Source organism: Empidonax traillii, unplaced genomic scaffold (assembly GCF_003031625.1).
Source record: "Empidonax traillii isolate 1590-97213 ecotype Southwest subspecies unplaced genomic scaffold, ASM303162v1 scaffold323:size719838, whole genome shotgun sequence".
NCBI lineage: Eukaryota > Metazoa > Chordata > Aves > Passeriformes > Tyrannidae > Empidonax > Empidonax traillii.
Window position 1 is genome coordinate 406,410 of NW_020955516.1, and position 21,520 is coordinate 427,929.

The 21,520-nt window shown below is 54.6% G+C and overlaps 2 protein-coding genes across 5 annotated transcripts in view; one reads left to right on the forward strand and one right to left on the reverse strand.

The window, feature by feature from the left end:
- The window catches only part of STAB1 (stabilin 1), a 58,086-nt gene extending 44,785 nt beyond the window's left edge, over positions 1–13,301 (forward strand). For 3 of the 4 annotated variants that reach the window (XM_027891586.1, XM_027891590.1, XM_027891589.1), the window contains 28 exons: positions 114–239; positions 610–683; positions 1,006–1,080; positions 1,635–1,754; positions 2,407–2,454; positions 2,567–2,650; positions 3,020–3,166; positions 3,320–3,457; positions 4,080–4,139; positions 4,248–4,424; positions 4,927–5,013; positions 5,453–5,599; positions 5,769–5,834; positions 6,383–6,611; positions 7,251–7,400; positions 8,090–8,194; positions 8,640–8,747; positions 8,835–9,028; positions 9,622–9,766; positions 10,206–10,339; positions 10,651–10,816; positions 11,069–11,175; positions 11,386–11,505; positions 11,907–12,059; positions 12,185–12,304; positions 12,520–12,666; positions 12,874–13,020; positions 13,178–13,301. In XM_027891586.1, coding sequence (XP_027747387.1) covers positions 114–239; positions 610–683; positions 1,006–1,080; positions 1,635–1,754; positions 2,407–2,454; positions 2,567–2,650; positions 3,020–3,166; positions 3,320–3,457; positions 4,080–4,139; positions 4,248–4,424; positions 4,927–5,013; positions 5,453–5,599; positions 5,769–5,834; positions 6,383–6,611; positions 7,251–7,400; positions 8,090–8,194; positions 8,640–8,747; positions 8,835–9,028; positions 9,622–9,766; positions 10,206–10,339; positions 10,651–10,816; positions 11,069–11,175; positions 11,386–11,505; positions 11,907–12,059; positions 12,185–12,304; positions 12,520–12,666; positions 12,874–13,020; positions 13,178–13,228 — 3,425 coding nt within the window. In that variant the 3' untranslated portion in view covers positions 13,229–13,301. The remainder of the gene's footprint in view (positions 1–113; positions 240–609; positions 684–1,005; positions 1,081–1,634; positions 1,755–2,406; positions 2,455–2,566; positions 2,651–3,019; positions 3,167–3,319; positions 3,458–4,079; positions 4,140–4,247; positions 4,425–4,926; positions 5,014–5,452; positions 5,600–5,768; positions 5,835–6,382; positions 6,612–7,250; positions 7,401–8,089; positions 8,195–8,639; positions 8,748–8,834; positions 9,029–9,621; positions 9,767–10,205; positions 10,340–10,650; positions 10,817–11,068; positions 11,176–11,385; positions 11,506–11,906; positions 12,060–12,184; positions 12,305–12,519; positions 12,667–12,873; positions 13,021–13,177) is intronic. The other variant, XM_027891588.1, reaches the window with a different exon arrangement.
- A 2,031-nt stretch (positions 13,302–15,332) lies between these two features.
- The window catches only part of NT5DC2 (5'-nucleotidase domain containing 2), a 25,799-nt gene continuing 19,611 nt past the window's right edge, over positions 15,333–21,520 (reverse strand). The window contains exons 10-14 of the mRNA XM_027891593.1: positions 19,650–19,731; positions 16,935–17,021; positions 16,453–16,593; positions 16,168–16,232; positions 15,333–15,688 (exon numbers count right to left, since the gene is read on the reverse strand). Coding sequence (XP_027747394.1) covers positions 15,427–15,688; positions 16,168–16,232; positions 16,453–16,593; positions 16,935–17,021; positions 19,650–19,731 — 637 coding nt within the window. The 3' untranslated portion in view covers positions 15,333–15,426. The remainder of the gene's footprint in view (positions 15,689–16,167; positions 16,233–16,452; positions 16,594–16,934; positions 17,022–19,649; positions 19,732–21,520) is intronic.

Consider the following 21,520-nt stretch of genomic DNA (forward strand, 5'->3'; position numbering starts at 1 on the left):
CCTGATCTACATCAAAAGCAAACAGACCAGGAAAAAACAAGTGATCATTCTGGCACAGTTGATCATTCCCAGGTGCTCTGAACTGATTCTTCTTCTCCTGTTTGTGGTCCCAGAAATAGACCCCTGCACTATGGACCATGGTGGCTGCTCCGTGCACGCCGTGTGCACCAAAGTGTCCCCAGGAGAGAGGACCTGTGTCTGTAAGGATGGCTACGCTGGGGACGGGACACTCTGCCTGGGTGAGTGCTCTGTGAGTGCTCTGGGGATAGCAGAGGTCGAGGGTAAGCTCACACAGCGGTGCTCTGAGATGAAGGTGGAGCTGGAGGAGAGTCCAGCCCTCTCATGTCCTTCAAAGCACACCCAGACAGGCATGGAATTTTCTGTGGGCACATTTACCACAGTTTAGAGACCCACATGCAGCAGCAGTAGAACTTGCAGTTGCAGCCCATTCCTTTGCTCCCACAAGACAGTTTCCCAGGAAAGTGTTTCCCAAGGTGGAAAGGTTCTCCCTGTTGCTTTCCCAATACCTCTTTGGATCACCAGGTCCCAGCTACCTTGAGCAATAATTTATATAATTTATTATTAATGTAATTTATTGGTTTGCTGCAGAAATTGATCTCTGTCTCGAAAGCAATGGGGGCTGCCACACCAACGCTGAGTGCATCAAAACAGGCCCAAAGAAGGTGAGTATGTAGGATGCATATATAGGGCAGCATTATTAGAGACAGTCCTGTCCCTTGCAGTACCCTGCTTTGTGCTTTGCTACCTTCCACACAGAGAAGTTGCCTGGGAAGAGCATGAGAAGATGGCTGTTTCCATGAAAGCAGATGGCTTTGTCGGCCAGAGGCTGGAGGCAGTCTGGGGTTGTATTTGTTCTGGACACAAGTGTGATTATCCATGAATGCAGCAATGGGTGTTACACCACATGCTTTCCATCCAGTGCAGCCATTGTGTGTTTTCTTTACTGTGTCCAGGTTTCAGACTGAGGATCTGTTCTCCCTCCAGGTTGCCTGCAACTGCCTTCCTGGTTACAGTGGGGATGGTGTGAGCCAGTGCAACCCCATAAACCTGTGTGAACAGGTATGTCTGCATTGTGATGCTACCAGAGGTGAAGGCCACAGCCTTGAGGTGTTCCTTTCTCCCAGTAGTTAACAGCAAGAGCAGCATTAGCCTGGTTGTTTAGAGCTGCCTGTCCTGCCTTCCCACATTCTGGAGGGACTTCCTTGTGTATGTGGTTTCCATTGCCTCTCACACTGACCTGGGAGTACGTCGGTCACCTGGCACTCCCTCAGTGTGGAAAGAGTGACACAGGGTTGGAGACAGGTGGCTTTTTACTCTCTGCCTGTTTTGTGTGGGCTTTGCCCCAAAGCTTCAGAGTAATCTGTGCTCACAGCATCGCTCAGTGTCCCTCTGAATCAGGGGGTTTGTCATCACTTTGGGTTCCAAACTGAAGTGAGAAAGTCTTGCTTCATGGTTTGGTGCTGGAAAGCCCTTGAGGGTTTGGGTGAGGTTTATTCTAAGGCACTAAAGAGGGGGGAGGATGAATGGTTTGCAGATCCCACATGGGAGCTCCCACAGGCCATTCAGATTGTCGGGGATGCCCCTCCATGGAGACCTTTTGCTTTCCCTGGCAGAACAATGGAGGCTGCAGCCCCTTCGGGCTCTGCAAGTACACGGGGCCAGGCACTCGGAACTGCTCCTGCTCCTGGCACAGCGTTGGAGATGGCTTCACCTGCCGTGGCAAAGTGCATCAGGTGAGAGGCATGTGCAGCACCTCCTGTGTCCCTGTCCCCTGCCCTGCAGCAAACCACTCCCTGCCCTCCCAGGTGTAAGGTGCAGGTGAGTTGAGCTCAGTGTCACATCAACACATGTGGTGTAGGAGTGGAAACAGATGCTTTGAGACAAACTCTCCATAAAGCATAGGTGTGTTTGATGTGCCAGCTGTGGGAGAAAATCACAGTAAAATTACTTTGTTCCAAAGGGATCTGTGCTGGGAACATCCTGCTGCTGTCAGCAACACTGGCCATACCTCCAGGGGCTGTTTTCTTCATGTTTTAGGCAAATGGGAGTGATTTTGTTTTTTCCCAAAGCAATTCACTTCTGCCCAGTGGGATGAGGGCAGGTGTCCCCTGTGGGGCCAGGACTTGGGATCCAGTCTGGAGGGCAGCAGTCTGTGTCCAGTTCTGTTGCCAGTACAGTGACTGTGCTTGGGCAAGCAGGTGTCCTTTCCATCCATGACACCTGTGCCTACAGTGCTGGTGAGGGAGGGAGGGAAGATCACTATGGTGTGTCAGGAGAACTGGTGCCTCACAAGGGTGGGAGAGTGACCTGGGGTGGAAGGAACAGGTCACTGTGGTGGCTGGTGAGGAGCACAGTGCTAACACCAGCTGATTCTCTTTGTTTAAGGAGCTTGGAAGGATTCCAGACTCATCTGTGTTCTTTAGGATGATACAGGTTGGTAACAAACAGCCTTGTCCTTGTCTCTGTGCAGTAAATCCCATTTTTCTGCAGAGTCTTACTAACTGGAACCCTGTTTTCCCTCCCCACAAATGCTCTTCTAACACAGGCAGAAAGCATCAAAGAACTCAGTGGGGCAGGGCCTTTCACTGTCTTCGTCCCACGCACAGATTTCATAGGAAACACTACAACAGTAAGTGTCCCCCCATCCCAAGCTCTGGCAGCTGTTTGACAGCTCCAGTTGTGGCAATGTCCCCTCTGGGCTCCTGTATGTCCAATAAAGGAACAACTCCCAAAGATCACATATCCCAGACGTATCTTCCTCGAGGAAAATGTGGTCATTTGTCCTTCCTCAGAGGACCTAAATGCTGCTTTTGTCAACCTGGTTGAAATTCCTCAAAGCTCTAAACTGTTTTGTGCATTCCCTGTGTTTTGGAGGGACTGGCTTTCCTGCAGGGATGAGTCAGAGGGGCCTTGGGCAATCCAGGTCTCCCTCATCGGGGCTGGGGGCCCTGCATGCAAGGCAAAGTGCCCCAGTGTGATCTCTGTTTTCTGTCTGGAGTTTGAGGAGTGGAAGAGCAGAGGTCTCCTCCGGGACCTTCTTCGCTACCACATGGTGGGTTGCCAGAAATTGCTCTCCAGTGACCTGGAAGCCCAGGAGTCCCTCACGTCTTTATCTGGTCACAAAATAAAGATCACAGTGAACGAGGTAATTCCCTTCCCTGTCCCACCTGTCAGGATGTCCCTTCTGCTGTCATTTGAAGCCACTGTGGTTGTGGCAAGTGCCTTGCCCAGGGCCCACAGAGGGCTCAGAGGGCAGTGCCGTGGCTGTGAATGCCCCATCATGTCCCCTCTCCCCCAGAATAGCATCTTTCTCAACGGGGAAGCCAAGGTGGTCACGAGTGACATCATCGGCATGAATGGGGTCATCCATTTCATCAACCAGATCCTCATTCCAAGTGACCTGGTGGGCCGTAACGTCTCCTCCAAGCTCTCACAGGTGAGGCTGAAGGCAGGACTGTGCCCCAGTGTCAGGGCTGTGGTGAGGGCAGGGCCAGGATCTCTCTCCCAGCAGCGCTGCCTCAGCACAGGGCTGTGTGGGCTGCTCTTCTTCCCTGTTCCTGACTGTGGAGGGGTTGTCTGAGGGCACGGATTTGGCTTGTGAAGGTGACAGCATTTGTGGCATAGCCATATTTGGAACAGAAGGAGCCTCATCCATCACTAGGGAACAACAGTACTGGATGTAGGTGGGGAGATGTGTCCCATGCCAACCATCACAGTTTTTTCCAGCGCAGAGCAGATTGCAGCGTGAGATTGCCAATGCCTCTCTGGTAATCCTCAAGCAGGCAGTAGGAGCTTATAGATCCTGCATTATACAGAAGATAACATTTTCTGTACAGCACAACAGGGTGCTGGAATTCATCCCATCTCCTGCCATAGCAGCGTCTGTCCAGGATGAATCAGAGAAGCAGGGGCTGCCAAATGCCATCCCTTTCCAGGCCAAATCATCAGCATGATGGTGACAGAGATAAACTTGTGTTTAGCTGCTGCAGTTGTTCACTGTGTTGCTGGTACTGGAGGGGGAACCCTCAGTGACATTGCTTGCTCTCCTCCCTCTGCAGCAGAACATCACGGAGGTGGCGGAGGCCTTTGGGTACAGCATTTACAGCAAGCTGCTGCAGGTGAGTGACCTCACCCGGTCCCCTCTGGGGGGAGGTGGTTTAGTGCACCTGCACGTTCAGTTTTGGGGCTTGTGGCTTTTCCTTTGTGTCCCCTGTTGCCTCGGACAGGACGCGGAGCTGCTGCCCCTGATCAGCGACCCCCTGCACAGGCCCTTCACGCTGCTGTGGCCCACGGACGCCGCCTTCGCCGCCCTCCCCGAGGACAGGCAGAAGTACCTGTACCGCAGGGAGCACCGTGACGTGCTGGCCTCCTACCTCAAGGCACACATGATCAGGGACACCAAGGTAAACGTGAGGCCACATGTGGCACCACTGTCCACCTGTGGTGAAGTCAGAGTGACCTTGCCAAATTATTGCTGCTGTGGAACACACAGCACATCAGCTGTCTAGGGAAGACCCAAAGCTGTTTGAGCATTTGAGGCAACTACAGCTTCATCATAAGCTTCTGAGATGAAACCTTCTGTCATCAGCTTCTGTGGGAGACCACATCACTGCTAGTGTCAATGCAAGGCTCACAAACAGGCTCTTGTCTACAGGGGTGATAAACGAGGGAAAAGTCCAGCTGAGAAAAATCAGGGCCTGCTTTCACACACCAGACTCTCATGTTCAGGAATCTGGCACTAACCCAGCATAGTAGTGCTGTGCCACTCACACCAGCTTCATGTACTGCCACGTCACACCCCTCTGAGTGTGGCTGCTGACCCCTGTCCTCACCAGGCAGCATCCCATTAGTATGAACTGCCAGGTTTGTCTGCCTCTCCCTTCACATTCTTCTCATTTCCCTTAGATTGTTGCTGGTAACGTGCCCCAAGTTGAAACCATACGGACCATGCACGGCTCCACCATCTCGTTCAGCTGCAGCAAAACCCACGTGGTGAGTGTTGTTTGGGCTCAGCTTCCACGGATCAGGCATCCCTGGGAATGGCCAGGAGCCAGCGGTGCTTCTGGCAGGATCTGAACACAGAGTTGGGGTGCTTGCAGGCAGCTGAGCTGTAGAGAGGCTCAAGATGTTGTGTCCAGCTCAGGGAGGTGTGGGGGGTGTGGCACCTGCACACACACGTCACGATGGCCTGGTTGCAAAGCCACCCCTGTGGTGCCACAGCCTTGGCACGTGCTGGACAGAGGCCATCCTTAGGAGAAGGGGCCATGGAAAGTGTTATTCAGGAAGGGTGGTCCAAAAAGCAAGCACAGAGATTTTGGAGAGTTCTTAGGGTGATTAAGAAATCATGGCAGTCAAAAATGGGCAACTTTTGGGTGGTGCAGCCAGGATGTAAGATGTGCTGAAATCGCATGTTGCTTTCTTCCTCTGTTAGGGGGAGATTCTGGTGGGGAACGGTGATGCCACCATCATCCAGAGGCACATGGAATTCAATGGGGGCATCGCTCATGGCATTGATAGACTGTTGGAGCCGCCAGATCTGGGATCTCGGTGTGATAAGTTCAGCCTTGTTGAGCTACAGGTAAGCACTTGTAATGGGCTCAGTGAGGATCTGTGCCACCCATACAGTGCCATGCTGGGACTGGGGATGTCAGGAGGGTTTGCTGCTCTTCCTTGGCAAAGCTCTGAGCAGCCAAGAGAGGCAGCAGCATGTGCTGAGTTGTTGTGAGGTTTCTTTCTCCCCTCCACAGGGATCTATAGAGAGCTGTGGACTCTGTGGCTTCGAGCCACCCTGCCCTGCTGGCTCCGTTCAACGGGTAAAGTTCACAGCTTTGTCACCAAGGAGGCCTGTGGGGGGACTGATGGCAATACTCACGTGCCCCGCATGTTTTAGCAGCAATGTGAAAGCCCATCTGCCTGTGGCAAGTCCCTGGCATTGTCCATGCCCTGCCCCAAAGCACACAGTCCCATAGGGCAAGAGCTGGGCTGAGAAATACGGGGTCAGGGGCTCCAGTGGTCTTTGCTTGGTCAGCCCCTGTGTGGGTGACAGTGGCACAGGGGGTCCCTCCAGCAGCACTGGAGGTGGCTCTGGGTGCTTTAAAGCAAAAGAGCTCAGCCTGGCCACTGGTGGTGGATCAGGGATCCCATGGAGAGCAGCCTTGGGAGGCAATGGTTGTACCCCATTCTCACTGTGGGCTTCTGGCACATCCCTGAGGTTCACCTGTGGCTCCTCTGTCACCAGCCCCATTGCATGCTAGGAAGCCTCTGTCACTTGTCATAAAACTGAATGAGTGGCACAAGAAAAGTCAAGGTGAGTTATCAGTGACCAATGTGGCAAACTCTGTGTTTGCCTGTTCCCTCACAGGGGGACATCAAGCGCTGCTACTATTACGGAAACCACCTGCTGAGGAACACGCTCCTGCTCCACCGCAACTCCCTGCTGCGGCCGTCGTGGCCACCACACTCCCCGTGGGACCCCTTCAGGAGACACTTCTCTTCCAGGGGGCCTCTGAGACGAGGCTGCAGGAGGAGCTGCGTTTCCAGCCAGTGGATCCCACAGTGCTGTGCCAACCACTACGGCCGAGACTGTCGGGGTAAGAGACACACAACCTTTTCCCAGCCAGTCCCTTTTTCCTGTGGGAAGGTGGAGTTACTGGTTCAGCACGGACATTTTGCATCCGTGAATGTCCTTCCCTGGAGAAGGGAGCGCAAAACCCCAGGCAGGGAGCCCAAAACCCCAGGCAGGGAGCCCCAGCCTGTAGAGGGTGTAGGGAACAATCCCCCAGGAGTGTGTGTGGACTAGCATAACTAACATAACTAACATTCCCTTTCCTTGGAGAGCCTCTTGACCCCATGGAGAGCCCTGGGTACTGCCAGGGGGTGGCTGTCAGACATGCCACTCACCCCTAGGTGTTGCCAATGCTCAGCCATGCCCTGGTGCCTGCACAGGCAGTTTGCACATCCTTGGATGAGTCTGCTGCCAGGTTAGCATGGGATGCAGACCCAACACGTTGCAGCAGAGGGTCTGGAAGCCATGCCAAATTTGACCCTTTTGCCCCCATTCCCAAGGTTTGCTGTCATGGGATGTCCCCAGTACTCAATCCCAAGACTGCCTGAGCTGTCTGTGGTCTGAGCACCCCCGTAAGCGGCAGCTCAGGTGTGCAGGCTCAGGGTCAGCTGTCAGCTCAGGGTCCCTTTGTCACCTCAGCCTCACTAAGGTACCCCCTTTGCAGTGTGCCCAGGGGGGCTGGAGGCGCCGTGCAACAACCGTGGGACCTGCGATGACAAGATTGGCGGCTCGGGGAGGTGCAACTGCAGCGAGGCCTTCATCGGGACCAGCTGCGAGCTGTGCGCGCCCGGCAGATACGGCCCCCAGTGCCGAGGTACGGGCTGGGGGCTGCAGCACGTGGGGCTGCTTGGAGACAGGGTGGGTGCTGGGCTGACCCCCTTGCAGCTGACAGCATGGGAATCAGAGCCGCCACAGTGCTCAGGTCAGGCCTCTGGGGCTGGGGACATCCCTCCCCAGGGTCTTGCCAGACAGATATTGATCCAGTTGGACAAGACTGGGTGGCCCGTGCTGGGAGCTGTGGCCAGTGCAGCCATGCTGGCAATGGCCTCAAATCTGTGATGAGGCCACAGGATCAACCACAGCTGAGAACCCAGGCTGGCAGAAAGCATTCAGATGTATTTTGAGCTGGAGGACCCATAAGTTGTGATGGACCCTGTACAGGAAGAGCATCTCCTGGGATGTGCTCAACAGGGGCCTGTGCCCATGTGGGACAAAAGCCAAGGGAAGGAAAAGAGAGTCCTCTATCCTCCCATCCTAAACTGGCCCTTAAAAGGTCTCCAGGACTGTTTTTGGCAGCTGAATGTTTGCAGGGATTCAGTGAGGAAATTCATTTCCAGAAATGCCCAGAAGAGGAGTGATGGGTGTTGTGGATGCAAAGGCTTTCCCTCTTCTGTGAAGGGCAGTGACAGAAGGGCTATGTGTGCTGCCATGCCCACCTTCATACCTGCCCACACATGCCACCAAGGCAGGTGCCATGACAGGGTGTTCATCCCCTCCTCACAGAGTGTAACTGCACTGAGCACGGCGTGTGCAATGCGGGGCTGCACGGGGACGGCTTCTGCTTCTGTACCGAGGGCTGGACTGGAGACCGCTGTGAAATCAGAACAGGTGAGGGATGCCAAGCCCCACCACCCGCTATTCCCTGGGTCCTGCTGCCATATGGCTGCTTTGCCAGTAGCTGGATAGTTCAAGCAGCAGATCAGAAATATCTCTAAAAAGGAGCTCTCAGCTGTGAGGCTCGTCCTGAGATCTGCTGAATTTCACAAGGGGTGGGGTGGTGAGGAAGAGGAGGAGGAGGAAAGGTTCACTGGAACATGAACAAGTCCCTGAGCTCAGAGGTGCTCCAAAAAGAGTTTGAGCCTGAGGTGAAGGCCTGAGGTGCATCTGATGGAGTAACAGCCCTGTGTGTTTGGGCAAGGCATCTGCAGAAGAGAACAGGGGGGAGGAAGGAAGGTGGGAGCGTGGGGCAGGTGGCCTGGGGCAGGTGGCGACGGCAGCCGCGCCCATGTCACAGCCCTTAGATCATCCTGACCCGTGTGTGCTCTGGTTTCAGTGGTGACCCCCACGTGCTCCCCACCGTGCCACCCCCAGGCCGTCTGCCGTGCCGGCAACCTCTGCGAGTGCGACCTGCACTACGAGGGGGACGGGAGAGTGTGCTCAGGTACAGGGGCTGGAAGGGGAGCGGGCGGGGCAGTCGGACCGACCCCCATGAGGCGTTGTAGTTAACCCAACACTTTCCCCCCGGCAGTGATCGACATGTGCAGCCAGGACAACGGGGGGTGTGCCCGGCACGCCCAGTGCTCCCAGCTGGGCGTGAACGTCTCCTGCGCCTGCGATCCCGGCTACAGCGGCGACGGCTTCGTGTGCGACCCCATCGACAGGTGTGCGGACGGCAGGAACGGGGACTGCAGCCAGCACGCCTCCTGCATCAGCACCGGCCCGGTGAGTGTCTCCCCTGAGCTGGGGAGATCTGCTCGCCATCCCTGGGATGCTTCAGGCTGCTGGAGGACACTGATGTGACAGTGTCCCCCCTACTACAGCCCCCTGCCCCTCCTGCAGGTCTTCACCACCACACCATGCCCTTGGTCTGCTGCCTGGCTGCGGGAATGGTCCTGGGGGTGTTTGCTGAGGCCATTTGTCCCCATTCCTGTGTCTAAGGGGTATAAGATGCATCAGTTGTGGCATTCCTGGGCTGTTTTGGGGCTTTTGGGATGGTCCTTCAAGGACAGTGCTGGCCATTTTTGCAGAGGAACCCTGCAGGCCAGAAGATGGGACTTGGGACCATGATGTAGTGCAAGAATCATGAGCCACATACCTCAAAGCTCAGCTCAAACAGCGTGACAAGGAGACAGTGTGACATTTTTTGGGTGTGGGGGTAGGACAGAGGCCATGTGGCCTTTCATAGCTCTGTCAGAGTCGTGTTAGGCTGTAGAGGCATTCTGAAGGCTCATCCCCGTGTTCACAGGGATACCAGGATCCCCAGCTGGCATCTGTGTTTGCACTCACACAAATGCCACCCTCCCTTTGTGCTGCAGAACGAGCGGCGCTGCGAGTGCAAGCCGGGCTATGTGGGAGACGGGATCCAGTGCCTGGAAGAGGTTGTGCCCCCCACAGACCGGTGCCTGGAGGACAACGGGCAGTGCCATCGGGAGGCCATCTGCACTGACCTGCACTTCCATGGTGAGTGTGCTCACTCCCACAGTGCCAGGGATATGGTGTTCCATGGGGAGGTCATGCTCCATCATCCTTCACCTTCTGGCCAGGGCACCCCTGGGGAGAGCTGGAGGGTGGGATGGACAAGGGGACGGGGACTCGTCTCTGTAGCTTGATCTGGCTTTCACATTCCCCCTTTCCCTACGTGTCACACGGGGAGGACAAACCATCCTTGTCTGCTCCTGTGTGATGTGAGATGGCCTCTGAGGGGTTACACTGCCGGGAAGCACCAACTCCATTGAGAAGAGCAAAAAGCTCAGGGGAAGCTTCTCCCTCACTTGTGCCTTGGCCACATCCCACCCTTGGCCAGCAGAGCTCCCTGTGCTCACACACAGACCACGTGGCTGCCCGTGGAAGGGGCTCAGTCTGTGCTGTGCTGATGCTCCTGGGCCTTGGTGTTTTGCAGATAAGACCATGGGCGTGTTTCACCTGCAGTCACCCCGGAAAAAGTACGACTTCACTTACGAGCAGGCTCAGGAGGCCTGTGCTGCAGAAGGCGCTTCCCTGGCCACGTTCCAGCAGCTGTCGGCAGCACAGCAGGTCAGGGCAGGGCTGGCTCTGTTGCCTCCTGGGGGCTGGGACAGGCAGTGCTTCTCCTGAAGGTGACATGTGGGTGGGTGACCTCTCATCCCCTCGGCCAGGCACTGTTGTTTGCTTCATCAACAGCCCTGAAACCAGGAGGGCTGGTGGGTCTCCCAGTCACACTGGGATGAGACCTGTGGCAGTGCCTCCACACCTTTAGGTGTTGGGGGGATATTGGATAAGGCTGCACAACGGGAATGTGCATTGGGACAAAATAACTTGGGCAAGAAATATTATTTTTAATCTAATAATTTATTTTCCTCTGGTAGATGGGGTTTCACCTGTGCCTGGTGGGTTGGCTGGACAATGGCACAGCCGGATACCCCACAGCCTACCCCAACCCCAGCTGTGGGTCCAGCCACGTGGGCATTGTGGACTACGGCTCCCGAAGCAACCTGAGCGAGACCTGGGACGCGTTCTGCTACCGGGAGAAGGGTGAGTGGAGCCAGCACGTTGCCTGGGGACAGTCCTGCTGGCACGAGGGCTGTGTCATGGCAGCAGTTACAGAACTGCCCTTGCAGCATGAGACATGGGCAGGTGGGCATATCCCCCTTTCCCCATGCCCATGTCCGGAGGGAACATCCTGAGGGGTATCCAGAAGTCAAGGAAGGGGGAGGGGGGGGGTGTCAGTGTAACTGGAATGGATGAGTCAAGTCAGTCAAGTCACATCTTGTTTTTCCTTTGCAGATCTGACTTGCACCTGCCGTGAGGGGTTTGTGGGAGATGGGTACTGGTGCAGCGGGAGACTCCCCGATGTGCTCGCAGACAACGACCGCTTCTCCACCTTCTATTCCGTAAGCAATGCTCTCCAGGCTCTTCAGTAGCCAGCAGCTGGCAACAAGGCAGAGGGAGGGATGAATCCTAACAGGAAGGAGTGGTGGTTTGGTCTGTATGTGGAGTAGAGAGTACAAAGACAGAGAGGTTTTCGTTCCTGGGCTGGGGAAGCTGGTAGTGTTGCTGGTAGCCAGCAGTGGGTGATGGGGAAGATCTCCCATCTTTTCCAGATGTTGCTCGATTTTGCCAATGACACAGAAGAAGGACTGGATTTTTTCATGTACTTGTCTGATGACTCCGCTCCCAAAACTCTGTTTGTCCCTCTGAACTCTGGCTTTGCAGACAATGAGGTAAGCAAGCAGAGATGAGAGGCTGCTTGAATGCATGGGATGAACTGCCAGAGCCCCAGAGGAGAGCAGGTGTTGCCAAAGCTGGCATGATGGTTTGAAATAGTCTGGGGAAAGAGGAGGAATGTGGGTCAGAGGGGACCACTGGAGGTCTCCAGTCCAGCTGCTCCTTCCGAAGATTTAGGTCAGGTTGCTCAGAGCCTTCTCCAGTTGAACTTTGACAATTCCTAAGGATAGCAAATCCCTCCTGCTCTGCATAGTCATTCTCTGCCATGTTTTCCATGAATGGAGCTGCCTGTGGCCATGGAGAGAGACTGGGGTTGGCATGGGGGGCTGCACAGCAGCAGGGCAGGGCTGAGACCAGCTCAGCTGTTTCTCATCCCTGCACACTGTTGCACTTTCAGACTCTGACAGGAGAGGAACTGAAGCTCCACGTGTCATCCAGCAATGTTGTCCTCTTCAGCTACAACCTCACAACAGGCACCATCATCCCATCCCAGTCAGGACATGACCTCCACATATCAGACTTCCCAGTGGGCAACAGTACAGAGCACTCAGTAGGTTTAACCTTGGCAGAGGACAAAAAAAAGCCCCACAAGTTTTCACCACCCATCTCTTCTGAGAAAGGGAACAACCGGGAGGCTTTCTGGTGAGGTGACATCACTTGTGTCCTGTGCTGTAGGACGCCAAGGGGATCAATGACACGATGATTGTGGAGTGGGACATCATGGCTTTCAATGGCATCATTCACGCGATTGCAGAGCCCCTGAGGATCCCACCGCCTGTCGTTCACCTCGGCCAGGTGAGTCCGAGGGCACAGAGAGGGAAGAAATGTGCCAAAACAGCACGAAGGGATGAGGGAACAGGGATGAGGTGACCGAGTCATCCCAAGGACTGGCCCCATCCTCTGCCCTCTGGTGTGGCCCATTTTGGGTGGGTTGCCCGCGGCCACAGCGGGGAGCGGCAGCAGGAGCTGTGCCGGGGCCGTGCCGTGACGGGGCTGCTGTTTCCGAGCAGGTGAACGGTGCCGCGCCGGGCTCGGGCTCCGTGGCCACCGGGACGGTGTCAGCGCTGTGCTTGGCGCTGGCGCTGGCGGCGGGGGCCGGCATCGCCTACCACTGCGTGAGGAGGCGGCGGCAGGAGGGGCAGTTCGGGTATTTCCAGGTACGAGCGGGCTGCGCAGCGGGCCGGGGGGTGCGGGTGGATGGAGCGGGGGATCAGCCGGGCCGGGGGGGCTGTTAGTGGGGCGGGGGTGGCACCGCCCGGCAGGGGGCGCCAGCGAGCACAGTCCGACCGGGGGGGCGGGACCGGGCACTCCGCTCAAGCTCCGCCCCCCGCGGCGCTCAGCCAATCCCGCGCCTTCTCTTGCAGGCGGATCTGCGCGAGGAGGAGGAGGAGCAGGAAGAAGGGGCGGGGCCGCGGAAGGCACGCGCCAGCAGGCCCCGCCCCCAGCGGCCGCTCGTGGCCATCCCCAACCCGCTGTACGGTGGCCACGCCCCCGACTACGAACCGCTGCACGTGAGCCACGCGCCGGCCCCCGGGCCGCCCCCCCCCCCCTGCGCTCCCCTCATAGCGCTCCCTTCACAGCGCTCCCCTTCTCACAGCGCTCCCCTTCTCACAGCGCTCCCCTTCTCACAGCGCTCCCCCCCAGCCCGCGCTCTCTGTGCCCCCGCAGGACCCGCCCATGGCCGATTCCAGCACCGACCCCGCCGGGTTCCCGCAGTGACCCCGCACGGACCGGGCCGGCCCGCCGCGAAATAAACAGCTCAGCGCCACCGGCTCTGCCCGCGCCTGCCCCCGATCCTCGTCCTGCCTTCTCTCTCCCCAGCCCAGCACTGTATGAGGTGCTGTCCACCAAAGCCTCCGGCACTCAGGGCGCTCAGTTCAGCCTCCCCCAGGGACTCACGACCCTCTCTCCTGCACGGCTGATGTTTTACAGCCCCCGGGACACACCAGCCCTCTCCTGTACCCTCACTGCCCCATGGTCAGGTACGAATCAGTCAGTTATCACCCCACACGCCTCGTTTGCCCCCACTCCCGCAGTGAGCTGGTTAGTCAGTTAGTTACACATGCTGCAGACGTTTATTGAGCTACACACTACACACAGCACAAAGATAAATGCCACGTGCACCTACTACAGCTGTTTGATTAGAGCAGCCGTGTTAACAGTGATTGTCCAGGCCACTGAGCCGGGAGCAAGGCATCCTGAACGTCTGTGACGGGCTGGGGCTGGCACATGGCACAAAGACGAGGCAGTGACAGACAAGAGGGGCCAGCCTGGCACAGCACTGGGGAGGAATGTGCAGGAACCTCTGTGTGTGTGTCTGTGTGTGTGACTCTCACTGGGGGTTGCTGACATGCCTTGTACTTCAGTGCCTTTCTCTGAGTCAGAGCTCCTGGCAGAAGGTCCTCCACACCAGCCTGGTTCCTCTCCTTCTGCTGCCCCCACAATGACAACACCCAGCCCCTCCAGCAGTCACTGCAGCCCAGCGCTCACAAGCCCCCGGTGCTACCCTCATGCTAATCCCCTGGCACCCAAACCCACAGCCCTTTTCTGCTGCGCAGACACACTCTGCCTGCTCACTACCAGACTCAGCACAAGAAGCGCCTCCATTCTCTGTTCCCTCTCTCCTTCCTGTCACCTCAACACCGATTGGCACTGTTACCCCTATTGCCATCTGCAAATGGTGCAGCAGTGAGGGGAGGAGCAAGAGAACCAGGGCAGCAAACGTCTCCACCTCTTCATCCTGCAGCCATCACTTCCCACACACTAACGATGTTCTCCTGTTTCCCAGGGCCAACCACCATCAGAGTGGCACAGACTCTCAGCTAGTCTTCCCCACCTCAACTGCCCCTCTACCCCTCCCCAGTGCCCTGCCAGTCTGAAGGCTGTCCAGGACCAGCAGAGCCCCGAGCCCACTTTCTGCACCTTACATTCTAAAGCAGCTCTCAAGTGCCTGGGCCTCCAGACTGTCACTCCTGTCCCATCCTACATGCTCTGACATTGTTATTAGCACCTCTTTGCTCTTCCTCCTCCTGAGAAGGCACCACAGGGCTTTGCATGGCCACACTACCCTTTCTGACCCACCACACCAAGCAGTACTTCACACCCAAGCCCTCCTTAGACAACCTCAGCAGCCCCTCCATCCACCTTAGGCCACATCTCAGTGAACACAGGTGGAATGGCACCACCTCTGCTGCCAACCCTGAACCTTCCCTGAAGGGCTGAACACATCCCTCTGCAACTCACAACAGACCCCACCAACTGTCAAAATACTGACATCACATGGCACCAAACCAAAAATACTGACAGTGCACAGCCCTAAACCCACTTAAAAGACTCTGTAACCTACTCCCACCACCCAGGGCTTGCACATCCTGCACAGTTACCTAACAATTCCCTTCCAGAGTCCCCAGCTGGACACACCAGTCTGGTGGGGAGGAGGAATGGGCTGAGGGCTGTTATAATCCATGATGGGCTTGCCCGGTTGGCAGCCTTGACCTCTCCCTGTCCACTTGCAGAATGACTCAAATTGCAGTCCCAGGACATCGGGGCAGCTACAGCCCTGACACACCTTGTCACCCCTCCCTTGGGTTGCACTCACCAAGCACTGGAGACGTGGGGCTCCGTGTCTGAGCCACTTCTCTGGGCACAGAGCAGGGAGTGGCTGTGTCCCACCACCATCACTGGCTCCCCAGCTCACCTGCTCCCAGAGAGGACTCCCTGCCAGAGAACAAGCACCCAGGCTCTGTGCAGCCTACAGTGCACCTCAGGGAAAGGGATGGAGCCAGTGAAGGGAAAAAATAAACACACCATCTACACAGGTACGCAAGTGTCAAACGCCCTTTAGTGGTGGACAGAGGTGCTGCCGCCGAGCGGCCCCATGACAGCCCGGCTGTGCCGCTGCCTGCAGTGCCTGCCCCTCACCGAATGTGCACCATCTCCTCCAGGAAGGGGGTTTTCATGCAGCCCGTGCAGAGCTGGTCCATCCACAACGGGGCCTCGTGCTGCAGGGGGGTGCGCCGCGGGTAGAAGGTGAAGTTCACGTCGTAGTTGAGCAGGCAGCTGATGGAGGCCATGTAGATGTCGGAGAAACGCACCAGCCGGCGAGAGAAGTAAGTGGGGTTGTGGAAGGTGCGGAAGATGCTCCCAAACTGAGGGTTGAACAGGTTCTTTGTCAGCGACCTGAGAAGAAAGAGATGGTGCTCTGTAGATAAAACTGTGGTCACAGATTCTTCCCCTTCCACACCCTTTGCTCTGGGCCAACCCAGCCCCAGAAGCATTAGATCACAGTAAGTACCCTCCCCTGCAGGTTGTGATGCAGACCAGTCCCTGTGCAGAGAGATTGGGATGAGTATTCAATGCACTCTTAGTCTGCTTTGTTACCCTACCTGTTACAGGCAGTGCCAGGAGCTGCAGTAGCAGACAGCCCACCAACCCCTCCCAGCACTCCCCTTTCTCTGCCTTCAAACCAGTCCACTCTCCCAGGCTCAGGACTGCCCTGCTGCATCCCACCCTGCCCCCCTACCAAGGCAAGTGACACCAGAGGGGACCAGAGTCCAACAGCTGCAGCACCATTGTCCTAAAAGCAGGTTACAGAACAGACCCAGTACAGGCCTGAGAGGCCCTAAGAGACCTCATGAGCGAGGGGGGACAATGCTCACCTGATCTCCTGTCGTTCCTTCATCCACTCCAGCAATACTTGCTTCGACTCTGCATCCTGATACATCTGCAAAGACAGCAGCAGAACAACATCCATCATTCCTGCAGGCTTCCTCAGCTCCCCCCAGTTTCCACTGTAACTCACAAACCCAGAGCCCACCGCACCAAGAGAAGGATATTTTTGAGAACCAAGCAAGATGGTACATCCCCTCAATCCCATGCTAAGCCCAAAATGCAGACTCTGAAGGCAGCATACTACCTGTCCTGCTCAGCCAGGAGCTGTTTACCTGCATTCTCTCCAGCAGCCCCGTCAGAGCCTGCTGCCAGGTCAGGGAGTGCATGTACTGCTCTGTGTTTATGATCCGGATCTCCGTCTCCAGTTCAGGAACGATGGCTCCAGTCCTCCAGCCATGACGCAACATGAGGTCCTGGAGGTCAGGGAGAAAAAACAACCATGAATTCAACATAAAGCCTGAAGGCCAAACACAACCCTGGTTCCTAGAAGAGTGGTCTTGTTCCCATTTTGGATTCTCAGGGGACAGCCACACATGGCCTGTGCCAGTAACAACCATCTCCTGGCCAGCAGGATCAGCTCTGTGGAGTATCTTGAAATGTGGTGCTTTGCCTGTGCCTGACAGAGCATGGGCGAGCTGGTGTGTCAGAGCTGAGCACTCAGAGCAGGCCCTGCCTTATCTCCCACCCAGCTGCAGCCACAGCAGCCACACGGGCTTGCTCCCACCCCACTGGAGAGCGGAGACACTTCACTCACCGCAAGGTCACTGTACAGATGGTCACCAAAGTAGAGCACTTTGGACCCACGCCAGCCCGTCAGCCTCAGGAAATCAAAGAGGTTACCCTGCCAGGGACAGGAGTACAGAGAGAAACGTGGTTACACCTTACCACATGCAGCTGTGAGCACTCAGGGGTATCAGCCTGCTCCCTCCCCCACCATTTACAGCCAAAGGTTTCTGTCCTTGCCCACCTCACTTCACTTATGTGACAACCCGTCTGTACATTCCTCAGCTTTTCTCAGGCTACAGAAAAACTCTTTGGAAGAGTTTTTGCGAACAGGCAATTTGAGGGCACAGCAAGTCAAAAGGACAACATGGACTAAAAAGACAATAAGAGGAGGCAGTTTAGAGGTCATGAGACACCTAAATCAGAAAAGTCTGAGGATGGGCAGAAAGAACTCCAATGTGTTCTGGGTTTAGAAGTTGTTAAGCTCAGGTGACAATGATTTCACTTCACAGGGTGCACCAGAGACAGGGTGAGTATCACCATGCAAAGCTTTCAGAGTCAGGAGCACTTTAGGCTGTTCTACATCACTAAGCACCATCCAACCCCAAAGATTAACAACACCCACATGTTCAGAAATTGTTTAACCAAGCCAAAAAGCCAGGCAGCTTGCACAGATTTACAGCAAAGTAAAACAAACCAAACCCCAAAGCACCAGCTCAAGCACAGCACCGAGCAGCTTTCAAGGCTTTCCAAACATCCATCCACACAGAGAGGACACTTCAGGGACTACCCTTCCATTTCCAAACAAGTTTTTCACATGGGTCATAACAGAAACAAAACCCACTAGGAAAGGAAAAGGCTCCATCAGTGCTTGCAGCCACTTGGCAGCAAACCCTCCAGCCAGTGCCAGGAGAGAGCCAACACCTGCCCGGGCAGCAAACCCCAAACACAAGGCAGGTCCCACAGCAGCCGGGAGCATTTGACCACTGGCAGCTTGCTGTATGGAAGGCTAAGGGTGCCCACAACAGGGTGCTGGGCCTCCTGCTGCTGGTCCCCTCAAACAGCAGTGGATCTGAGAGCCAGGACACTTGTGCTTAGAGCTCCACAGAGCCACAGACCTGTTCCATGACCTCTGGATCCTGTCCTGAGGCAGCAGACGATTGGAGTACAGAAGTACCACACAGAAAACACCACATCTATGGGAATGGGGGGACTAAGGGCATCACTTGAACTTCCCAGTCCCCAGGACAAACCTCAAATGTTGTCCCGTTCGTGGGACACCCACAGCAAGTAAATGCCATAGAGCCATGCTCCAGGGGACAGGAACAGGCCACCAGCAACACCACCACAACAGCAAGGTCCATGGCCACTAACACTTGCCAGAAAAAAGCATATTGTGCCACTCCAAGAAACCAAAAATCCTGGAGACAGGGTGGGCTACAACCAGGATACACAGTGTCACATCCCAACAACCTCGATGCAGTCAGATGAACATCATGGCTGGGGGAGAACTGGAGAGGAAGAACAGAATCCTATTCCATCCCTCCTTCCTCATCTTTTCCCTTCCTCACTGCACCATTCACTTGGGTGAGCAACCTGTGGCCACAAGCCCACAGGTCACGGTGGTCAAGAGCAGGATTTAATTCAGCAATACACTCTAGAAAGAAAAAGCTGAGGTGTGCCTTTTCTCCTGAGGGAGCTGCTAACCCACTGGGAATGAGCTACACTTGCATGTTCCCAGCTCCTGGCAGAGGATGGGACACTATCCCAGCACTTTGGCAGACCCACAGGACAGGCCAGAGGCTTCCCAACAGCACTACTCAAGGACATGACCCACTTTTCTACCACAGGTCAGGTCCCAGCTACTTGACAGTGATCTCACTGACAGTTACTTCCCGTGGGATTGGAGAGCTCACATAACCAAGAACAAACCGTCCTAAAGCCAGAGGCAACATGTCTCAGGGGACAGACCAGCTGCAAGGACAACAACCCAGGCAGCAAGTTCACCAGAGTAACAGCTCATCCTCCAGGACGTGAAGTATCAGGAGCCAGGCTTTGTGCCCCATTAGATCATTTTTGTTTCTCTATTCTATTATCCAAGTCCACCCTTTCCAGCTTTACGGAGAACAATTTGGAGTGAGGAGTGGAAGATAACTGCATACACATTTAGAGAGCTGTGCCTTCTTAGCCTGAACTACCACACTCTTGGGAGCACATCCAGGACAAGAGTGACCCCTGCTACACATGCAGAGGATGTTTCCCTACCACCCCATCTCACACAAACAGGGCAGCAGCAGCAGGAAAAACCCAGCCTGGCAGAGGTAACTCAGCACAGGTTCGAGGCACAAAGACAAGCACCCCACACCTTAAATTACCTGGCCCTGCTCTGCCTTTCTCCCTTGTCCCTGCCCCTCCACCCCTAATGCCAAGCCCATGCTGAGAGCATTCTGAGGGACAGTGTCCTGCCAGGCCACTGCCCCCAGGCAGCACAGAGCCCAGAGTGTGGTTTCTGACAAACACCCTCTAACTACACACGTGCTCTGCTCAAAGACTTCTGGTTTTCACTTTGCAAAAAGAAGTGCCCTACAGAAGAACCCATAATTTCCCCCTACCCCGACCAAGCAGATTTTCCTGCTTTCCAGTCATTTCCAGGTTTTTCCAATTATTTCCAAAACTGCAAGCATGTTCTAAGTCCCAACCATTTCAAACTCTTGCTTCACACTCCTTATGCACCCATTCACTTTACCTCTTTGTAGATCTTTCCCTTCTCCAGCTGGTTTATTTTGTCCCACTGCAGTGAGCCTTTATCATCCAGTTTTCTAAAAGGTCTGGGAAAAAAAAGGGGGAGATGTCAACTCCTTTTGATTTTTGGTGATTGTCACCCAGCAACCAGAACATTTGAATCAGGAAACTTGTTTACCTATGTAGCAACTTGAAAGAAAAGCTCTGCATGAGCTCTAAGTGACCTTCTGGGCCTTCTGAACTATTTTCTCAGGGGAATAGAAAGTGTGAAAGGGAAACATCTTTTCAAAATGCCTCCACTAGCTGTAACCATTTCATGCCAAAATCCCTGACAACTCTACTTTGCTTTTCACATAGAGGGGAGGAAAATACTGACAATAATGACTCCCTCTGCAATGCTAAGGCCAAGAAGGCTTTGCCCTGAATGCCTTTGTGTCCTGTTCCAACCTGGCTATGCCCCAGCCCAGCCAAGACCATGGAATGGCCTAATAGGATACAGCAAGTCTGCAGAGTGGATGGGAAGCAGTTCTCGTGCTGATCTCAGCAGCTGACCCTGATCTCCTGCTATTCCTGAGGCCTCCCCATGACTTTCCATGGCCCACTACACGAGTGGATCTTAGGCACCAGGCAGCCATAGGTTTTATCTCCAAGAGGGCTGGATCATCATCAGGCTGTGTTTGAAAGACCCTTCACTTGCAGCCCATGAAGAAAACCTTTACCAGGTTACAAAACAGCTTATAAAACCATTCCATAGGTTTACTTGTGTTTGTGACACTGGCCTGGGATACAGGGAGGAAAATATATACAAAGAATTGACTGATCCCTCAAGGGCAGTAATTTCTGGTCAGTCATAAGTTGAAGCAACAAAGCAGACGCAAGTTCCCAAAGCAAAGAATCCAAAGAGCAAAGTGAGGACAGCAGCTTGTCTATCAAGTAGTGCCTTGGCAGCTCCTAACTGACCACAAAACCCAGCTGCCACGTACAAAGGCTTTCAGAGCTGCCAATTACCAAACAGCATGTATCCAGTAACTAAACAAACCCCCCCAAAAAAAAGAAAAAACAAAACAAAACAAAACAAAACAAAACCAAAAAAAACCCAAACCCACACAGATAATTGCATAGGGAACAGGAAAAGGAAAGATTTTGTCACACTCTCTAGACCCAGAGCCAAGAAATGGCCAGCTCTCATGCACACCATTCCACTCCTCTCTTCTTTCTGAAGATTTAAGTACATTATTACTCCTAAAAATCTAAGTTAAACCCAGACCCTGAAAATACTCATGAGTGTGGAGAATATTGTAGTTCAATGGCTGCGAGAGAAAGGGCACAACCAGCAGGAGCTGGTCCCTTGGGAAAAGTATTTAGAGTAGCAAAATGCGAGGTCGTTAACGATGATATCAGGACATCTGGTGTTCTAGCTTGATGATCAAAGAAGAGACAATGTATAACTTGGTGATCACAGGAGGAACAAAGGGACATTAAGGAGAATAAAGAAGCATAGACCAGAGTGGAAGATACCTAGATACTTCGGATGACAGTGGACTTATAGCAAACTAGCCAATCAGCAGCTTGAGTTTTGCAATATGCATGAGCTAATGTACCACATATAAGCCTTCTGATTATTGCTAATAAACGAGGCTCGATGAACCAATGTGTGTAAGGTGGTCGAGTTCTTCCTTCTCCGACAAAATGGTGACCTGCCGACGTGATTAAATCGGAACACCACGGTTGGAGAAGTTGGGTTGGACTTCGTCAGCGGCCGCGAAGTGGTGCTAACGGCAAAAAGAGAAAAAGAGAAAAAAGAAGAAAAAGGAGCCAGGACGCACCCCCACTGGCTATACAGGTAGCAGTGGGCCATACGTGCCACCGGAGCCT